At 32.2% G+C, this 18,720-nt stretch overlaps 1 protein-coding gene across 1 annotated transcript; it reads right to left on the bottom strand.

Moving 5' to 3' along the window:
• Nucleotides 1-5,290: 5,290 nt before the first annotated feature.
• LOC119604394 (uncharacterized protein K02A2.6-like) lies at nt 5,291-6,223 on the bottom strand. Its single transcript, XM_037956961.1, has one exon. It carries the CDS (start codon nt 6,221-6,223, stop codon nt 5,291-5,293), a length of 933 nt encoding a protein of 310 aa, XP_037812889.1.
• Between the last annotated feature and the right edge of the window lie 12,497 nt (nt 6,224-18,720).

Genomic DNA, 18,720 nt, shown 5'->3' with positions numbered 1-18,720 from the left:
TCCGATTGCTGTTTGTGCTTCAAGCTACAAAAGTTAAGAGTTGGAGGTAATATCGTAGAATCGAAGGGTAAGTAAACATACAAGGTATACGTTGCCACACTCTAAAGCTTTGTAAAATAATCAAGTTTTCACACGAACATCGAATTTTATTATTATGATTTTTATAAAATATTTAATAGTATTCGTTTCAAAAATTCAGAAGTAAAATATTCTTCTTCTATCATACAAAAATTAAAAATGTATGAACAAACAAGTTAGAGTACTATATTCGGCTGAGCCAAATCTTAAATACACTCACCAACTACTTTTATCTTAATATTTTATTAATTGATCAAATATTTGTAGAAATAATTTTTCTCATGTTTTAAAAAGAAAACCCCCAAGATTTAAACAGCTTAAATCTGTTACAATTGCAAGATTTATTGTACATTAAAAACGCCATTATCTTGTATTTTTTTAAAACGCCTTAATGTATGATTTAGCGATATTTAAAAATTTGTGTGAAAGATTTGTGTGAAAGATTTAAGGAAATTCAAATTTTTGCGACAGGACCTAGTATGGGAGATATGGACCGATCGTACAAAAATCTTTAAGTAACATTTCTGTATATAAAAGCTATATTTCAGTCAAATTTTGTATCTATATCGTAATTTAGTAATAAGTAATGTGTGTTTAAGTGATTTTCGGAAGGGAACATTGTATGGGACCGATCGCACCATATTCTGAACGCACCCATATATGGACCGATAGTAAAAAAATCTTTAAGTAACATTTCTGTATATAAGAACTATATTTCAGTCAAATTTTGTATCTATATCGTAATTTAGTAATAAGTAATGTGTGTTTAAGTGATTTTCGGAAGGGAACATTGTAAGGGACCGATCTTTAAGTGTTTTTCTGAAGGGGTCTTTGTATGAAAGCTATTACCAATTATGGGTCGCTCGGAAAAAAATTTCACAGAAATATTTCTGCACATAAAAGCAATACTTGTACCAAATTTCATATGGATATCTTAATTTAGTAATGAGTTATGTGCGTTTAAGTGATTTTCGGGAGGGGACCTTGTATGGGAGCTATGGTCAATTACGGACCGATCGGAAAAAATTTTCACAGTAACACTTCTGTATATAAGATCAATACTTGTACCAAATTTTACATGGATATCTTAATTAAGTAATGAGTTATTTTCGGTTAAGTGATTTTCGGGAGCGGACCTTGTATGGGAGCTATGACCAATTACGGAACGATCGGAAAAAAATTTTACGGTAATATTTCTGTATATAATAGCAATACTTGTACTAAATATATGGATATCTTAATTTAGTAAGGGAGGGCACCTTGTATGGGAGCTATGTCCAATTATGGACCGATCCAGTAAATTTTTTCTCTAAATGAATTCTATTGACATAGAATTTTAATTTGTAAAATGTTGTGAAGGTATCAACATTCTGACGGAAATGATTAACAATGAACTCATTTTCCGGGAATATGTACTTTTGTAAGGGAGGTGTAGTAAATTGTGGACCGATTGCGATTATTACAATTTTCAACAGGAATAAAGCTCTCGTGTAAAACCAAATGTGTGATGATTTTCATGGAATTATATTACACAGTTTTCTGGAAGATTACATCAGAATGTGTAAAAAATGCTTATTTTTTTCGGAGTTGTTTTAAATTTTGATTCATAACTATTCCCGATGTGAACTGATTTTGCTCATTTTCAATACCAAACTGCCTAGGACAATAAGGAATATTCCGGCCAAATTTCAATAATTTATTTCACTTCGTTTTTACGTGAGCGTGTTTTACACAGACAGAAAAACAGAGGGACGGACGGACAGACGGACATAGCTAAATCAACTCAGAATTTCATAAGGACCAAGAATATATATACTTTGTTGGGTCTCAGATGAATATTTCTTGGTGTTACACACGGAATGACAATGTTATATATACCCTCTATCACCACTCATGATGGTGGAGGGTATAATAAAGCTTATTTATTGTTACTTACATGTTTAAAATTCATGTTACAAAAACGTAAACCATTTCATTTTGTTTTTAAAAACGAAATTTCATTTTATTTTAGAAAAACAGGCTGTTAGTCCGGAAACCTTGTTTGTGATCGTATCGGGTTCTGGGTTAAAGCTATTGTACCTTTATTACCTTTACTTATGCTATCATAGCTTAAACAGATAACTTCAATTATGATCATTAAGTCCTTGGTGATTACCTCCTCGCTCTTTGAATTGGACTCCTCAGTATAGCCTGAAGTGAGTACTAATGGGCACTATTATTGGAACTTCGGTAATATTATCAGGTCTAGTTTGTACGACATCTTTTTAATTGCCCCTTCCCACGTTTGGATAGGATAGTTTCACCATCTTGTGTCGAGTTAATCTTTACCTCCTCATTTTAGGAGCAGGTACCGTGGGCTGTCGGTACCGTCTAATGTGTTCCGGAGTCTTTTTCGAGTCTTGTTGAGGAGAACTGGAAAACTTCCGGCAGAATAACATTTCAAAAGCAACAGTTTTGATCTGAGCAATAAATATAACACAAAATTTAAAAAGTTATTATTAAAAACAATTTTTTAATAAAAGCTAAATTTGTATGTACAGTCCCTGAGAAAAACCTGTACTATTTTGCTGTTAGAAATTTGTAACTTAGTTTTGCTAGTGTATGTAAAATTGTATCATCAAGTATTTTGTTTAGAGTTACCATTCGTTATATCATATTCATAATACAGCAAATTTAATCACAACTCGAACTAAATTTCACAATATGGGCACTGTAAAACTAAAAAGTGTTTTTGCAATTCAAACGTGAACTCTTAATATGTTTAAAAGTTAGATGAGTTCTAAAGGTGTGTTTCATTAAAAAACTATTAAATTCATGTATTTAACTTTAGTATTAAACTTTGAATATGTACAAGTGAGTGGGTGCCTTGGCAATTCTCCTAGATACGAAATGAAAATCGTATTGTGTAATTAAACAAAAATTGTGTCAACATAAATCAACAAAATAAAAAGCATAAAATTACTTTATATTAATGTTTTAGAATCAGCATAATAACTACATACAAGATGTTGGTAGTACACATAAATATCATACGTTCATTGCTAAATGAATAGCAATAGAAAGAAATACAAATATATTTCTTTATGAATATATACTGGATTTAATGTTGGCACATACTTCCACAAATGCAAGTACATCCACACGTATACTTTACATAATTTTTTTATTTTTTTACATTCATTACCCGCATTTATAAATTTTTTTCACTTTTACCTAGCAAACTTCATATTTCTTGTATCTAATGTGCATTTACCATGTTCACAGATACATACATTTTTATATTCAAACAAGATTCACAGATTTACATACATACATATGTACGTTTATCCTGCATGCATGTCTGTTGTACTTAAGCCATCGTAAGTCTGTGATTTATTTACTTTACGATTTTTCTCCTAAATCTTTATGAGGTGTAAAGTGTATAGATTTGTATCTGTATGCAGATGTACATACATATTTATACACTTCAATACATTAGACCGACTCGCTTTATTTGAAATACGTTAGAGATATTTTATTGTCTCCTCTAAATATTATTAATTTATTTATATGAATTTTCCAAAATATTTCGAGTGTTGACCATTCTTGGGCTGGACCTATGTTTATACCCTCCACCACCATCAGTGGTGCTAGAGGATACATATGAGCAAAATCAAAAACTTTTAAGAATCGATGAAACTGAATTAAAATGACTCGTATTTGCATTATTCTTTTAAAATAAGTAAATGTTTTGATACATTTCAGTATAATATACCACCACACATGTAAAACCATAATTTCAGACTACTAGCTTATTATCTCTCAACTTTATGAACATTTAAAATTTTAAAAATGAAAAAAATGCTTTGAAAATTACCAGAGATTTTTTATAAATTTCAAAACCGTACTCTCAGTTCATAACTTACTCACAAGACTTTGGACTTTTAACAAGTCAGTGTGCTATACTCGGCTATGCCGAATCTTAAATACCATCCACCAGCAAGCTTTTTTATACCCTCCACCACCATTAGTGGTGATAGAGGGTATATATAAGTATATATATTCCGTGTCCTTATCAAATTCTGAGCCGATTTAGCTATGTCAGTCTGCCTAAAACACGCTCACGTTAGGTTAGGTTGATAGGAAGATGTATACCACATCAAATCCGAAGAAATACACCTAGGCCACTATCGGGCCTGTTGTGCGCTCCAATTCAAGAAAGACAAAAAAAAATTGTTCACTGAATGTATTATTTTTCCATGTTCAGAAACTCAGTTTCCTGGACGTAATTCCTAAGAATCTTCCAATCGGTGTTGGTTAAGAATGTTATTTCCGGAATAACATCACTTCCAAGATACTTGGATCTAACTTCGACGAATGCCTGACAATGGCAAAGAAAGTGCTCCAGAGTTTCACTGTCCTCTCCACATGCTCTACATTCGTCTGAATCCGCACGTCCAATTTTGTATAGGTGTGCTCGTAATCCTGTGTGTCCACTCAGAATACGTACCATCATACTAACCTCAGACTTGCTCATTTTGAGAAGATTTCTCGTCTTGCTCTCATCAGGGTCACCCCATAGAATCTTTGTGGTTCTACCCACCGTTTCATTATTCCAAGAGGCCTTATGGGATTCTCTCATCCATATTTTTAATTCCTTTAAAGCTATTACATTACACGCTCACGTTAAAACTAAGCAAAAGAAATCAACCAAATTCACCAAAAGTATTCATTGTTATCCTAAGCAGTTTGGCATTGAAAATCAGCAAAAACGGTTCACAGCTTTAAAAGTTATGAGTAAAAATGTCAGACTATCTCGAAAAAATTACGGTTTTTTTCGTAATTCTTAAGTCGTTTTCTTAGAAACTACAAAAGATAATTCGATGAATTTTGTCACACATTATTAATTAACTAATAATTTTTAATTATGTTGAAAATCAAAATAATTGATCCAAAATTTCCCATAGTCCCCATACAAAGGTATATATTTCCAGAAAATAATTTATCATTAATAACTCCCTCAAATATATCGGTATCAACACAAAATTTTGTACATACATAGTGTGTATCTGAAGTATTGTTAGCTTTAATGAATTAATAATTTGATCTGGCACCTCTTTCCTAAGAATAGAAATAAGAAGAATTGTAAATAACAAAGAAGTATGAAATAATAAAGAAAACCAGTCAAGTTTTGTCGGCCGTTATCACTGACCAATATATCCGCCAGACCATATCAACAAAAAAGTTCCCTGAGTTTTGCAACTGTAAATGAAGTCGTAATCTCTTTGGTCAAAAAGACCTCTGCAAATTTGGAGAAGGAATCTATAACTATAAATAAATAGACACCATTAATCGGGCCAGCAAAATCTACATGAATGCGACTCCAAACAGAATCGGTTGGCGTCCATGGTATCAATGAACTTTTCTCAGGGGAGTCTAAAAGTTGTTGACAAGAAGTACAAGATTTTATCATATTCTCGATGTCCTTGTCTATACCTGGCCACCAAACGTAGGACCTCGCCATAGCCTTTGTCTTAACTATGCCGAGATGTGACTCATGTAGTTGATTAAGTACTACTTTTCGAAGTTTCATTGGAATGATAACACGATAACCCCATAAAAGGCAATCATATTCAACAGAAAGTTCGGTACATTTGTTTATGTAAGGCGTAAAATCTTCGTTGTGCAATACATTAACTTTTCCTTTACGAACAGATTCACATACTTTAGATAATATTAAATCTCGTCTAGTTTCCCGTGCAATCGTTTTGAAATTAATAGCAAATTTGTCATCTGATTCTATTAGGTTTATATAATTACTTTCAATAATATCTTTTGCTGAACTTTGTTGTGGCATACGAGAGAGTCCATCAGCACTATTAGAATCCCCTTTTATGTACTCAACGGAATAATTAAACCCTGACAAAATTAATGACCACCTCTGCATGCGTGCAGATGCAGAAACATAAGAAATTGGTCTTAAATTACCACCAATATTATGTGAAAGAACGCCAGCAATAGCGTTATCACTTGCATCCGTTGTCAGTACAATTGGAGTTTGAGGGTTAAAATGCACTAGTACTTGATCTGAAGTAACATCCGATTTTATTGTATGCAGCAACTTTAATGCCGAATGGCAACCGTTTAACTTTGAACGTGCCAACATGTGTACTAAGAGAACATAAAAGTTGCGACTTTTCGTCTAGGAGTATCTGGTTATAAGCATTGGACAAATCAAGTTTAGTGAAAAGTTGTCAACCTTGTAACGAGGCAAATATTTCCTCTATACGAGGGAGGGGATACTTAAAATCGATTAAATGCTTATTTAAGGTAACCTTGTAGTCACCAAAAATTCTTAGATCCCCGTTTGGTTTTAAAATAGGGACCAATGGAGTTCCCCAATCGGAATTATCCACTTGCTCCAGAATTTCATCTTCCACCATTTTACGCAATTTCATTTCAATCTTTTCTTTCCACGCTAAAGGTACTGGGCGAGGCTTGAAAAATATTGGGTTTGTACCCTCTACGATATCTAGAGAAACTTTACTTAGTTTATAAGCACCTAGTTTACTACTAAAAACTTCTGAAAACTCTGATTCAATTTGACCAACAATGACAGACAAATTATTTGTATCTCCTACAGAGTTCACTTGCATCAATTCAAAATTAAACGCTCTTAAAAACGTGCGGCCTAGCAATGGTGGACTATTAGTGTCACTTACAACAACTGTAAAAATTTTCGATATGCCTTCGTATGTTATTTTTGCATCGTACTCACCAATAATAGGAATTTTGTGACCACTATAATTTAAGTACGGAATTTTACACTCTCGGAGAGGTGCCTTCGTCTGATTGTTATTGTAAAATACTGATGATACTAGCGTGCAGGGTGCTCCCGTGTCACATGCAACAGTGAGGTTAACACCATCAGTTGCTACTGGTAGTGAGTATAATCGAAAATATTATTAACTGAGCCTTCGCTGTCTGAATCAGATACATAATTTACGGTTTTTGCATGCTTTTCGGAACATACATACACATAACATTTGCTCTCTCTAAATTTGCAGTATTTCGCCTCATGGTTTTTCCATCCACAGTGTGCGCACTTGTTTCTGCCGACGCCGTTGTTGTAACTTACACCGCTGTTACCTCGTCTACTTCCATGATTAGTGTTGTTGTTTTGACCGTTATAGTTTCTTTCTCGACTGTACGTTTTGTTAATGTAATTGACATGTAAGTCATCGCACATGGTCTTCGTGGCTAATTTTGTTTCCATTATCAAGGCCTTCCTCAACGCTTGTTCTAATGTGAGGGATTCATCCTCTTCGCAAAGTTTTTCAAAAATTTTAGGTGGAAGCCCGATAGTAAAATGATCATGAATCATTACATTAAGGTGTTCAGCAAATTTGCAGTTTAATGCCATTTTTTTACTCGTGCGTACCATCCACTTACAGACTCTCCTTCCTCCCTTAAAGATGTATGGAATTTTTTTCTTTCACTAAATATAATTGTTGGGGGGGTGAAGTTGGTTTCTAAAATTTCACATAACTCTTTAAATGTCTTAGTTGAAGGAGAATTGGGGTGACACAAACTGTGTAACACTGAATAAGTTTCAGCCCCAACTGCTTTGAGAAGTGTAGCTTTTTTATAGTTTCATCAGTGCATTCTATTTCACAAAAATTAATTTCTAATTGCTCCTTCCAAATTGTCCAACTTAAATTTGAATTATATTCTGGAATTCCAGAACATTGACTTAAGTAACTGCGCTCGTCGCCATTTATGTTGTGTATTCATGTGAGTTCAAAACTTGACTGGTTTTCTTTATTATTTCATACTTCTTTGTTATTTACAATTCTTCTTATTTCTATTCTTAGGAAAGAGGTGCCAGATCAAATTATTAATTCATTAAAGCTAACAATACTTCAGATACACACTATGTATGTACAAAATTTTGTGTTGATACCGATATATTTCCAGAAATTAATTTATCATTAATAACTCCCTCAAATATATCGGTATCAACACAAAATTTTGTACATACATAGTGTGTATCTGAAGTATTGTTAGCTTTAATGAATTAATAATTTGATCTGGCATCTCTTTCCTAAGAATAGAAATAAGAAGAAATGTAAATAACAAAGACTTTGGACTTTATAGACAGCTAAACGGCTGCACCAATTTTTCTGAAATTTTCAGTGATTTCCTGTATAGGCTAATTTTAACTTCAAAATTTCAAGTGGGCGACACACACATTAAAAATTAGTATTAAAAGTCGCTTATCTCAGAAACTGCAAGAGTTGGAGTCCTCAAATCTAAATTAACGTTTGGAAAAATTGGCGAACTTGCAATAATTTGCGTGGCATCCCCAATATGTAAAAAATGTATATCTTCAAAATCGTAAAGTGTTTTTTTTATTTACATAGCTTTTAGGGTAGCAAAGCACACTGGGTATAGCTAGTTACCTATAAATCCGTCGTTACATTTAGCTTGTATCTGCAGCAGGACAATGTTTTAATGCTTCTTCATCTGAATTTTCTTATTTGAAAACTTTTTATGAAAATTTTAATTCATAATTTTAAATTAAATTTTTTTGCTTTGAAATCACAAATATAATTTTTTTTAGAATAAAAATAAAAATGGAAAACTATTATAGTTAGAATCAAAGAATTAATAAGAAATGAAACTGTTGTCAAAAGTACCTAAGGCTACTGTCATCCGGTACCTAACTCTAAGAATGTATTAGTAGAATTCTCAAGTCAACATAGTTGCAAAAAATCGAATTGAAAAATATTGAAAAAAATATTACATTTCAATTTATACTTTGAAAGGTTTCTTAAGATATTTTCCACATATTTTATCTACAAACATTTTATAAACACGTCTATTTGTTTTTTAATCTATAATATTGAAAAAATAAAATATTTGTTTGAAATATCTTTTTCGTTTACCATACGAAAATTTACAACATTGTTTTTTTTAGTTTTAATTTCAACCAACAAAAATTCAATGTCAAAAATAAAAAATATTTTTTTTCGTTTGTAAAAAATATATCATTTTCGGGCTATTAAATGTGTTTAAGTTGTGCAAAAAAATTATAAAATATAATGTTAAGTGATAAAAAATATTTCAAAGTGCTATTATCCTCAAATTTTCGCGAAAAAGTTTTGAAGTTTGGAGAGAGAATAAAATTTTTACATATGTGTTGGATTTACACAGTACTCGTCTGTGAGAAGAGCGTAATGTTATTGTTGTAAAAAAATGACAGCGTTTCACTTCATGTTTATTCTTTGGTTAGAATCTTCAAAATCGTAAAGTGTTTTTTATTTACATTGCTTTTAGGGTAGCAAAGCACACTGGATATAGCTAGTTACCTATAAATCCGTCGTTACATTTAGCTTTTCATGCAGCAGGACAATGTTTTAATGCTTCTTCATCTGAATTTTCTTATTTGAAAACTTTTTATGAAAATTTTATTTCATAATTTTAAATTTATTTTTTTTTGCTTCGAAATCACAAATATATATTTTTAGAATAAAAATAAATTAATTTAATTTGACACAATCCCAAGCACACAACAAATGACACAACAAATCAAAATCAGCTGCCTTAACGATTTCACCTTACTTAGTGCACATGTTAAAATAGCTAGTCACCTTGACAGCAGGTGACTAGGGGTAACCCTAAGTGGTAGGTTAAATAGGAAGTTCGGTACTGTCCGACCGAAATGCTGGGTACTTTTTCACTAACATCAAACCTTGTTTTTTTTCAATTATGTTTTTTGAAAATTAAAAATTGTCCAAAATAAAACATATCACCAGTTGAAGTAAAGCTAGAACATTAACATCTAGAAGTAAAGCCTATTGCTTTTATTTTGACCTTTTGTTATTTCAAGTGTGTTCATATAGAAGTGCTGAAAAAGGCAGCAAAACCAGTGAATTACCTTTCGTTCACCTGTTGACTGCTAAAAATTTATATTTTAACTTGTTATTGAAAGCTCTAATAATAACCTATGCGATTATTTAAAGCTTAAGTTTCTGCACTATTTTCTTCTGACAAAGGGGTTCTTTTATCCAAAAACTCATTATATTAACCTTTTACATTTCATTTACAAAAAATTATACAAACATATATAAGCTGTATATAAATTTAAATACATACATACATAGTCGCATACTTAGTATAATATAGTAAAAACATTTCGTTGTGCAACATAAAATTAACATTCACACTCCGTGACACATAAAGCATTGTTGACAAGGCCATCATTGTCGTCATTATTGCAAATGAATTTATGTTTGTTTGATAATGAGGGTCAGTCCTTGTTCTTTCACTTATTTACACTTTTATTCATTCAGGCAACCAGTCAGTGAATATATTCATTAAGTCAGGCATTCGTATTTACTGTTGATGTTTTCCTTGATTACATTGTGCTTTTAAATGCCGTCGTCGCCTTTTGTTTTCATTTGTTTTTTATTCTTGCCATTCTAAACACTTGTTAAGGACATAATTAAATTAATTTATTGCATTTGTGTTCATGTGACTTGAAAAGTCCTTTTCTAAATTCGTTTAGGTACTTGCATAAATATATTTCGTCGTATTTATTTAACCTTTGCATATATTTGTGACCCACGCCCTACACCTTTGCTATGATCATGGTGGCATCTCAATAAATAAGTTGCATTTATTAAATATTTGAATAAAAAATATTGATACAAAATTTGTTTCTCATTACTTAGTTGCGCTATGTAAATTAGAGCTGCCCTCTAGTTGCTGTATACGTTTCGATTTCTAATTATATTGACGACTGACTACTTGTAAGCGTTAGATATTACTTGTCTCAAAAGAAAGTAATGAGTGAAGTGTTTTAGTATTTTAACCACTTAATTTTTTATAAGTTTTTGTTGTTGGTTATTAACAACATAAGATCAATCCAAAGTAAATCTTCTTTAAGGATATTATAAAGCTATAAGGAGATATACTAGCATTTATCGTTACGTCGATAATTTGCAAAATATTTATATGTACATATACATACGTTAATATATAGAGTAAAATGTTATAGTATATTATCGACCATAATATTTCAACTTGTTCTATAGTAAAACATGATTTTACTTATGTACAAATATTGGCCTTGGTACATTCATCACAGAAAATTATCTTTGTTTGTACAATGTCTAATAGAAGGGTGTCTGTGGTAAACACCCTCAAGTAAAATTATATATATTTTAGTACATGAGTAACCCAAAACAAGATGAACATAGATGTTTCGTTGCTGTTTACATGACTAATTAAAAAAATAATAATTTTTAAACAAAAAGATACCCATGTAAACACTTGTTTTGAAATGAGCATGTAGGTGTATGTTTTCCCCAACTGTTAGACAAAGTGTTTATGCATCCGAAAATTACAGTAACATTCAGTAACTAACACTAACCATCTGGTTGGCTCTATCGTCTCGAATGTACTCTTTGTAAACGAGAGTGAAGACAATCGTCACTCCAGTGTCCCTTTTATAAGCGAGGGCAGAAACAGTCACTATCCCCAACTAATCGTGAGAGTATACACTTTAAAAAAAACTTAAGTGAAAATATGGCCATGTATTAATTCCTTTCGACTAGCTTCCTGACTGTCTCTTTGAAATTCATGCAGCAACGATTGACTTCCGCCTAGGAGAAGCACATATTCAAATAGATTGTCATCAGGACTGGCCCCTCGAACTGTTAGGTACTTAGGTATTAAATAAAAAATAGTAAGTATGTACGGTGTTTGTAAAAAGATTACGTACAGTAACTCCGTCACTTTTATTAGTGAATTTGTAAGCAAATATTTTGCTGGGATTTACTTACATATGTATTTTTTCACAATTTTTTGAACAATATTTTCTGAGAAAATTTAACAACATACATACATATTTTAATAATGTTGTTTTTCCGTATTTTAAAAAAATTTTATATCATTTCGATATATCGTCACCTGAAGTGCAAAAAGGCGTAATAACCAAAAAATTGAAAATCGACTTTTTGATTGAAAATGGTTCACTGCATCAACACGTAACAACAAATTAGTCATTTCCACAAGTCAGAAAGTCCTAAAAAGCAACATAATGGACCGCTGTCCATTATTTATGTTGGGATATAACACACGAAAGGAAAATTCTGAGTCGATTTAGCTATGTCCGTCTGTCCGTCCTTTTGTCTGTCTGTGTAAAACACGCTCACGTTAAAACGAAGCAATAGAAATTCTCGAAATTCATCCAAAACATTCTTTATTATCAGGTACAGCTTTGTATTGAAATTCAGCCAAATCGGTTCACGACGTAAAGTTATGAGTAAAAATTTCAAACTATGTATGCTTTTTTCCCAATTCTTAAGTAGTTTTCTCAGAAACTACCAAAGATATTTCGATGGAATTTGAAGCGCATTATTTTTTCCACCAGGGATCAAGTATGTACAAACACATAACAATTGATCCAATAATAGCCCCCATACAAAGGTGTATATTCCCGGAAATTACTTTATCGTTAATACATAACTCCTTCAAATATATCAGTATCAACTTAATTTTGTACATGCATATATAATATGAACAGAAATTATACTACCAACGTAGATCACAGTCGGTCCACAATTGGTCATAGTTCCCATATAAGGTCCACTTCCGAAAATCACCTAAACGCACATACATATTTCAGATATAAGATTGGAGTTGAATATGTTTTGTGTACATACAATACAAATTATTCCACCAATTTTTGTTCGTATTGGTCCATTATTGGTTATAGCACCCACATAAAGCCCACTTCAGAAAATAATTTAATCACACATATTTCATTGTCAAATAAAGCTATCTTGATAAAATTCGACACAAATATGCTTTGTCTATATATGAATCACTCTACGAAATTTTTTCAGGATAGGCCCGTAATTTGTCATTTATGTTCCACTTCCGAAAATCACTTAAACGCATATATTTCTTTGAATAAAATCGGTATAAAGTACGACTTGAATATGTCTTGTTTGCATATAAATAGTTCTACCAAATTTTTTTTTTTTTCATATAAGGTCCACTTCAAAAAATCACTTATACACACATATTTCATTATCATATAAAGCTATCATGATAAATTCGACACAATTATGTTTTGTGTACATACATATGAAATTTTTCCGGAGAGGCCCGTAATTTGTCATAGCTCCTTTATAAAGTCCACTTCCGAAAATCACTTAAACGCACATATTTTATTATTAATTAATAAATCTATTGGAGTAAAATTCGACTTTATTTTTATACCCTCCACCACCATCAGTGGTGAGATAACTTTGTCATTCCGTGTATAACACCCAGAAATATTCACCTGAGATTAGAGTTTGGGGTTCGGGAAATCCCGTCCAGGAATTCTCGGGAAAAGTTTATCGGTTTTTTAATCATTCCCAGGAAAACGGAAAATTCTAAGTAAACGTATTTGTAACATATTTTGGAAAATTAGCGATTTTATAATTTATCGTAGATTTGTTAAAAGTCAAATTACAAAACGTCATTAATGGTGCAGAAGGAAATAAAAAAATCCTTAATTAAAAACTATCAATCTATGTAAAAGCTTAACTTACAAATAGAACCAAACATTTTGAAATAAATGAAGCCAACGTCTGAGGAAAGCGTTTGAGTCATCTCAGTAGCTGGACATTTTTCCATAAAATAACGGAATAGTTGATCTTTTCTTATATTTAATTAATTTTAAGAAGTATGAATGAATCTTATTTATTTAATACTTAACTATTCTTCTGCCTATGGAGTATATGATCTGTTTAGTAGTTCTGTGGTATGCAAACTATCTCACCAAGGTTGGCTATGAAGTAACTGCCAAAGAACAGTTTCTCTTAACGGCTACAGCAGGACATTCACAGAGAGTTTCTTCCTTTTCCCTGCAACTGTGACCGTACTCATTGCAGGGTAGCCCAAGCCGACTTGCATATCTGCCTAGCGCTCAGTGTCTTGTTATTACTGATATCTACCGCGTATTTCGGGTTATAATGTGTCTTGTGCGTTTCTAATTGAAAGAAGGCCACAATGCCTTCCATCTATCTTCAGCATTCTGAAGAAAGAATGTGAGGATACTGCATTTTCATTTCCATGCACAGGGATCCAAACAAAGACAAAGACAGATCATTCTTATATTGTCTAAATAATAGGAAAGTAGTAGTATAAGAGTTTAGTGGAAGAATATTTCTATGTTGGCAGGCTTGATTTAAATAATACATATTTATGTTTAAAATTTATCGTTGGCAAAATTAAAAAAAATGGTTTGATTTGTTCTCAAAAGAGAAAATATTTTAGATGTCGCAAAATTTATAAACAAGTAGTCTGTTATTGTTAAAAAATGTTGTCATTATAGTTAAGTATTAAGTTTTATATAAATTCCCGGGAATCCTGGGAAATTAATTTTTTCATTCCCGTTTTCCGGGAAATTGAAAAGTCCGGGAATTCCCAAACTCTACCTGAGATACAACAAAGTATATATATATATTCTTGGACCTTCTGAAATTCTGAGTCGATCTAGTTATGTCCGTCGGTCCGTCCGTCCGTCTGTCTGTCTGTATAAAACATTCTCACGTTAACACGAAGCAACAAAAATTAACGAAATTCACCCAAAATATTAATTATTATCCTAGGCAGTTTGGTATTGAAAATGAGCAAAATTGGTTCACATCAGCAAAAGTTAGGAATCAAAATTTTAAAATACTCTGAAAAATTAAGCTTTTTTTAAATATTACAGTGTTATTTTCACAAAAACTGTGCAATATAACTCCATGAAATTCATCACACATTTTTTTCTATAAAAGAGCTTTATTCCTGTTGAAAATTGGCGGCATCGGTCCATAATTTCATATACCTCCCATACAAATGTACATATTCCCGGAAAATGAGTTTATTGTTAATAATTTCCGTTCGAATGTCGATATCTTCACAAAATTTTACAAATTAAACTTTCATGTTAATAGAAATCATCTAGAGAAAAAATTTCTGGATCGGTCTATAATTGGTCATAGCTCCCATACAAGGTCCCTTCAGAAAATCATTTAAAAGTACATAACTCATTATCAGATAATGATATCCACTCAAAATTTGGCACACATATTCTCTTTACATACAAAAATGTTATCTCGCAGCTTATCCATCAGTTTCTTAGCATGTGGTTGATCCAGTTACGGAGCAGCTGGTCAACATAAAACTGGTCTAGGGATTGGATAAGAGTATCAGTGTTCACGTCGCCTTCGATGCCAGTGTATACAGTTTTCTATCAAAAGATGCACCTATGTAGTGGACAACTTCGTTTAAAGCGGTTTCTACCGATCATCCCTTTAAATAAGCATGCTGCTTATATTTAAGGTCTTTGTCTGATATACTGCTTTTAAGCATATTATCGACCATCCGTTCCAAGGTTTTAAGTAGGAAGGACGTAAGACTTATCGGCCGTTAGGACTTAGATGTCTCATAGCTAGGTTTCCCTGGTTTGGGTATAAATATTACCCTTGCATTCTGCCATTTAATATTTACCTTGCATCTTGCCATGGGGTAAATGTTAATTTCAAGCATGCAGTGAATATTTGTTATAAATGTACGGAAACCAGTCCCGCATCCATTTGCAAAAGTGTCGGGAATATGCCATCCGGCCCTGTAGCTTTATGGGGAGCAAAGCTCTTGATTGCCTCTTTAACCATGTCAGATGTAGTAACTATTTCCGTATTAGCCTCCCATTCCTCCAATATCGGTTCATCTATGTTATTCGATATACCGGGTGGGAAATGAGAGTTTATTAGGAGTTTCATTATCTCTTTCATATCCTCCAGCCTCCTGCCCGTGTCATCGATCATAAATTCCGGATGCACATTTTTGGAACTTTTTTATTTTCGATACGTCTTTTACGCTATCTACCTGTTCACAGAAAAGTTTCCAGGAAACTCGTTTGGCTTTTCGAATAATTTTCTTATATTCACCAAGTTTATTACGATACTCATCCCAGTATACTGCGGTCCTTTTACTCCGGTTACCCAGGGTTTCTCCTGGGCAGATCTCCGCTCTCGCAGTGGGCAGAGTTCCTCGAACGATTCAACCATGGCATTTATTAACGTTTCTACTTTGGCATCTATATCCTCTTCATTTCAACATTGAAAAGTGTCGTGACCTAAACGGTTCGTTAATAAGGTCCCGAACATTGTATAAACTCTTCTGAACATATAGTTACATCTAATACTTCTTTTCTGATTCTGTTGACGAAGGTGGCTTTATTACCTAAGTTCGATGTGATCAAGTCTTTAGTATTAAGAAAATCCATAAGGGCTTGTCCCCTGCGATTGGTGTTTGTACTACCCCAAGCTACATGGTGGGAATTTGCATCACAGCCTATTACAATATTACTATTTTTTCTTTGTGCCTCTTCAACCAGTTTCATCAAATCCGACGTTTGTGGTAATGTCGGAGAATCGAAGGGCAGGTAAACGGATGCGGGATATATGCTGCCACTAATCCTGTTGAGAGGAAAAGAGGACATAAGATACATGTTCTCGGGCAAAACCTTGTATCAGCGTAGAAAAGTTGGAAATTTATGTGATTTAACCCAGAAATCTTGTTGCGAATCGTCCAAGGTTCCTGAATTAAAGCTATATGTATCTTACCTGTGTTCATTTTAGCCATCAGAGCGTTGGTAGCCGTCTCGCTCCGATGGAGGTTTATTTGGATAACCTCAATCATGGTCATCCATTAAACTGTCTTCCAGCGAGTTGGTTTTCACCTCCTCGCTCTTTGGACTATAAGGTACCTTTTAGAAAATAACTCTGAAGCTCAGTAAGTTTCTTTTGAGCCAAAACTGCTCTACTGACTTTAATGGGAATCGGCATATGATTGACAATTACTTTGAAGTTCATTACTGGTTTTATACGACTTAAAATCTCTCTACCAAATTTAGCGCGGATCGGTCCACAATTGACCCTACCCCCATATAAGGTCCCCTTCAGAAAATTACTTTAACGATCATTTCTGGCTTAAAAATACGTGTGTGTGAAATTTGATATAAGAAACTTTTATAGATACTTTAATCTTCCTACCGAATTTCATGCGAAAGTACTTACCCTACCCGCCCATATAAGCCTGCCTCCAGAAAATTACTTAAGCGCTAAATATTAACATACAAATATGAGTACAACGATGTTATTCGATGTAAACATGTTAATATGAACCAAAATCGGTCCAAAAAATTTTATGAAAAACGGTCAGTTAATTTGATGAGTGATCATGATGTTAGGGAAACATTCCTTTTATGGCATACGGTCGAATATAACACTCTCACTTGTTATTCTTAAAAAAATAAAACAACTTCTTTGTAGGCGAAATTGCAAGTACTTCTTTTACTCCCTATTTGTAAGCTAACGTAGAAGTACTTGCCTCCAATTACATCAACGTGTTAAAATAATGACTTAAAATGCTAATGAAGAAGTAGTGAAAAGAGGTTTTATTGTGCGTTTTCTTTTTTGTAAAACACAATTTTTAACACGCAATTAAATAAAATGTGCAAACAAAATGACAAAGCCGAAAATTAAGTACTTCTATATCAGATTCTATATCATTACTAGAGTACTTCTAAGTAATGCAGACCGTAAGTAGAAGCCATTGAAAAGTATGTGGTTATGGAAGTACAACCCATTACCGAGTTAATGCTGGGTTATTACCATTTTAACTCATTACTTTTCAATGTAAGTTTTTCTGGGTACATTGTTGGGTCTCATATAAATATTTCTTAGTGTTACATCACTGATGGTGGTGAAGGGTATAAAAATATTATTCAAAATTTTTTTTTTTCGAAATAATCATGCCAATACTATAAATAAAGAATAATGCTTAATTAATTTAAATAATTTGGGTATATTTCTCATTACCTAAATAAAATAAATACATTTTTAAATTTTCTTTAAAATTAATGAATGTATTACAATTTAAATCGTTAATTTAACTCTTCTTTCTGTTCTTACTTTCCGCTTTCTTTTTGCTTTATTATAACTATGTACATTAGGATAGCCCCAACATGAAAGTTGCTATTATTGCATCCGAAAATTAAAATTTAGTTCGATTTTATGAAATAATTTCCTTATACATACTACATATTTTTATAAGATTTTATTTAACTTTGTTAGTTTGTTGGTTTGTATAGTACAATTTTTTTAAAAGAATTTTCAACCAGTTAACGTAGGCTGTTTTGGTTTAAATTTGGTACACATGAAGTTAGCTGATGACAATGCAATTTTTATATGCTCGAAAAATTTAAATTAATTTCTAAAATTTGGTGTTATGTTATTATGTTGTTGAAAACTTTATTTGAACTTCTAAATCACTTCCTGCAGCTCAAAAATTCTGAAATTTGGAATATATGCAGACATCTGATAACATTCGAAATTAATTTTTTAGTTTTATTGAAATCAGTAAAATGTTTGTTAAAACTTAATACATATTTTTATACAAAATTTTTATAGTTTCAATAAGAAATTTTGTACATCAATATCGCCAAAATTCAATAAATAATTTATCTGTATCAGTTAATATAAAAATTAGTTTGAAAATACATAGTAAAATAATTTTTTGAAAATGTAGCCAATATTTATTAACAGCGTT

The sequence above is a fragment of the Lucilia sericata genome, unplaced genomic scaffold (assembly GCF_015586225.1).
Source record: "Lucilia sericata isolate MDLA Ls3-8-SP2 unplaced genomic scaffold, ASM1558622v1 Contig000013F_arrow, whole genome shotgun sequence".
Classification (NCBI taxonomy): domain Eukaryota; kingdom Metazoa; phylum Arthropoda; class Insecta; order Diptera; family Calliphoridae; genus Lucilia; species Lucilia sericata.
This window is presented reverse-complemented; position numbering and strand designations above follow the sequence as displayed.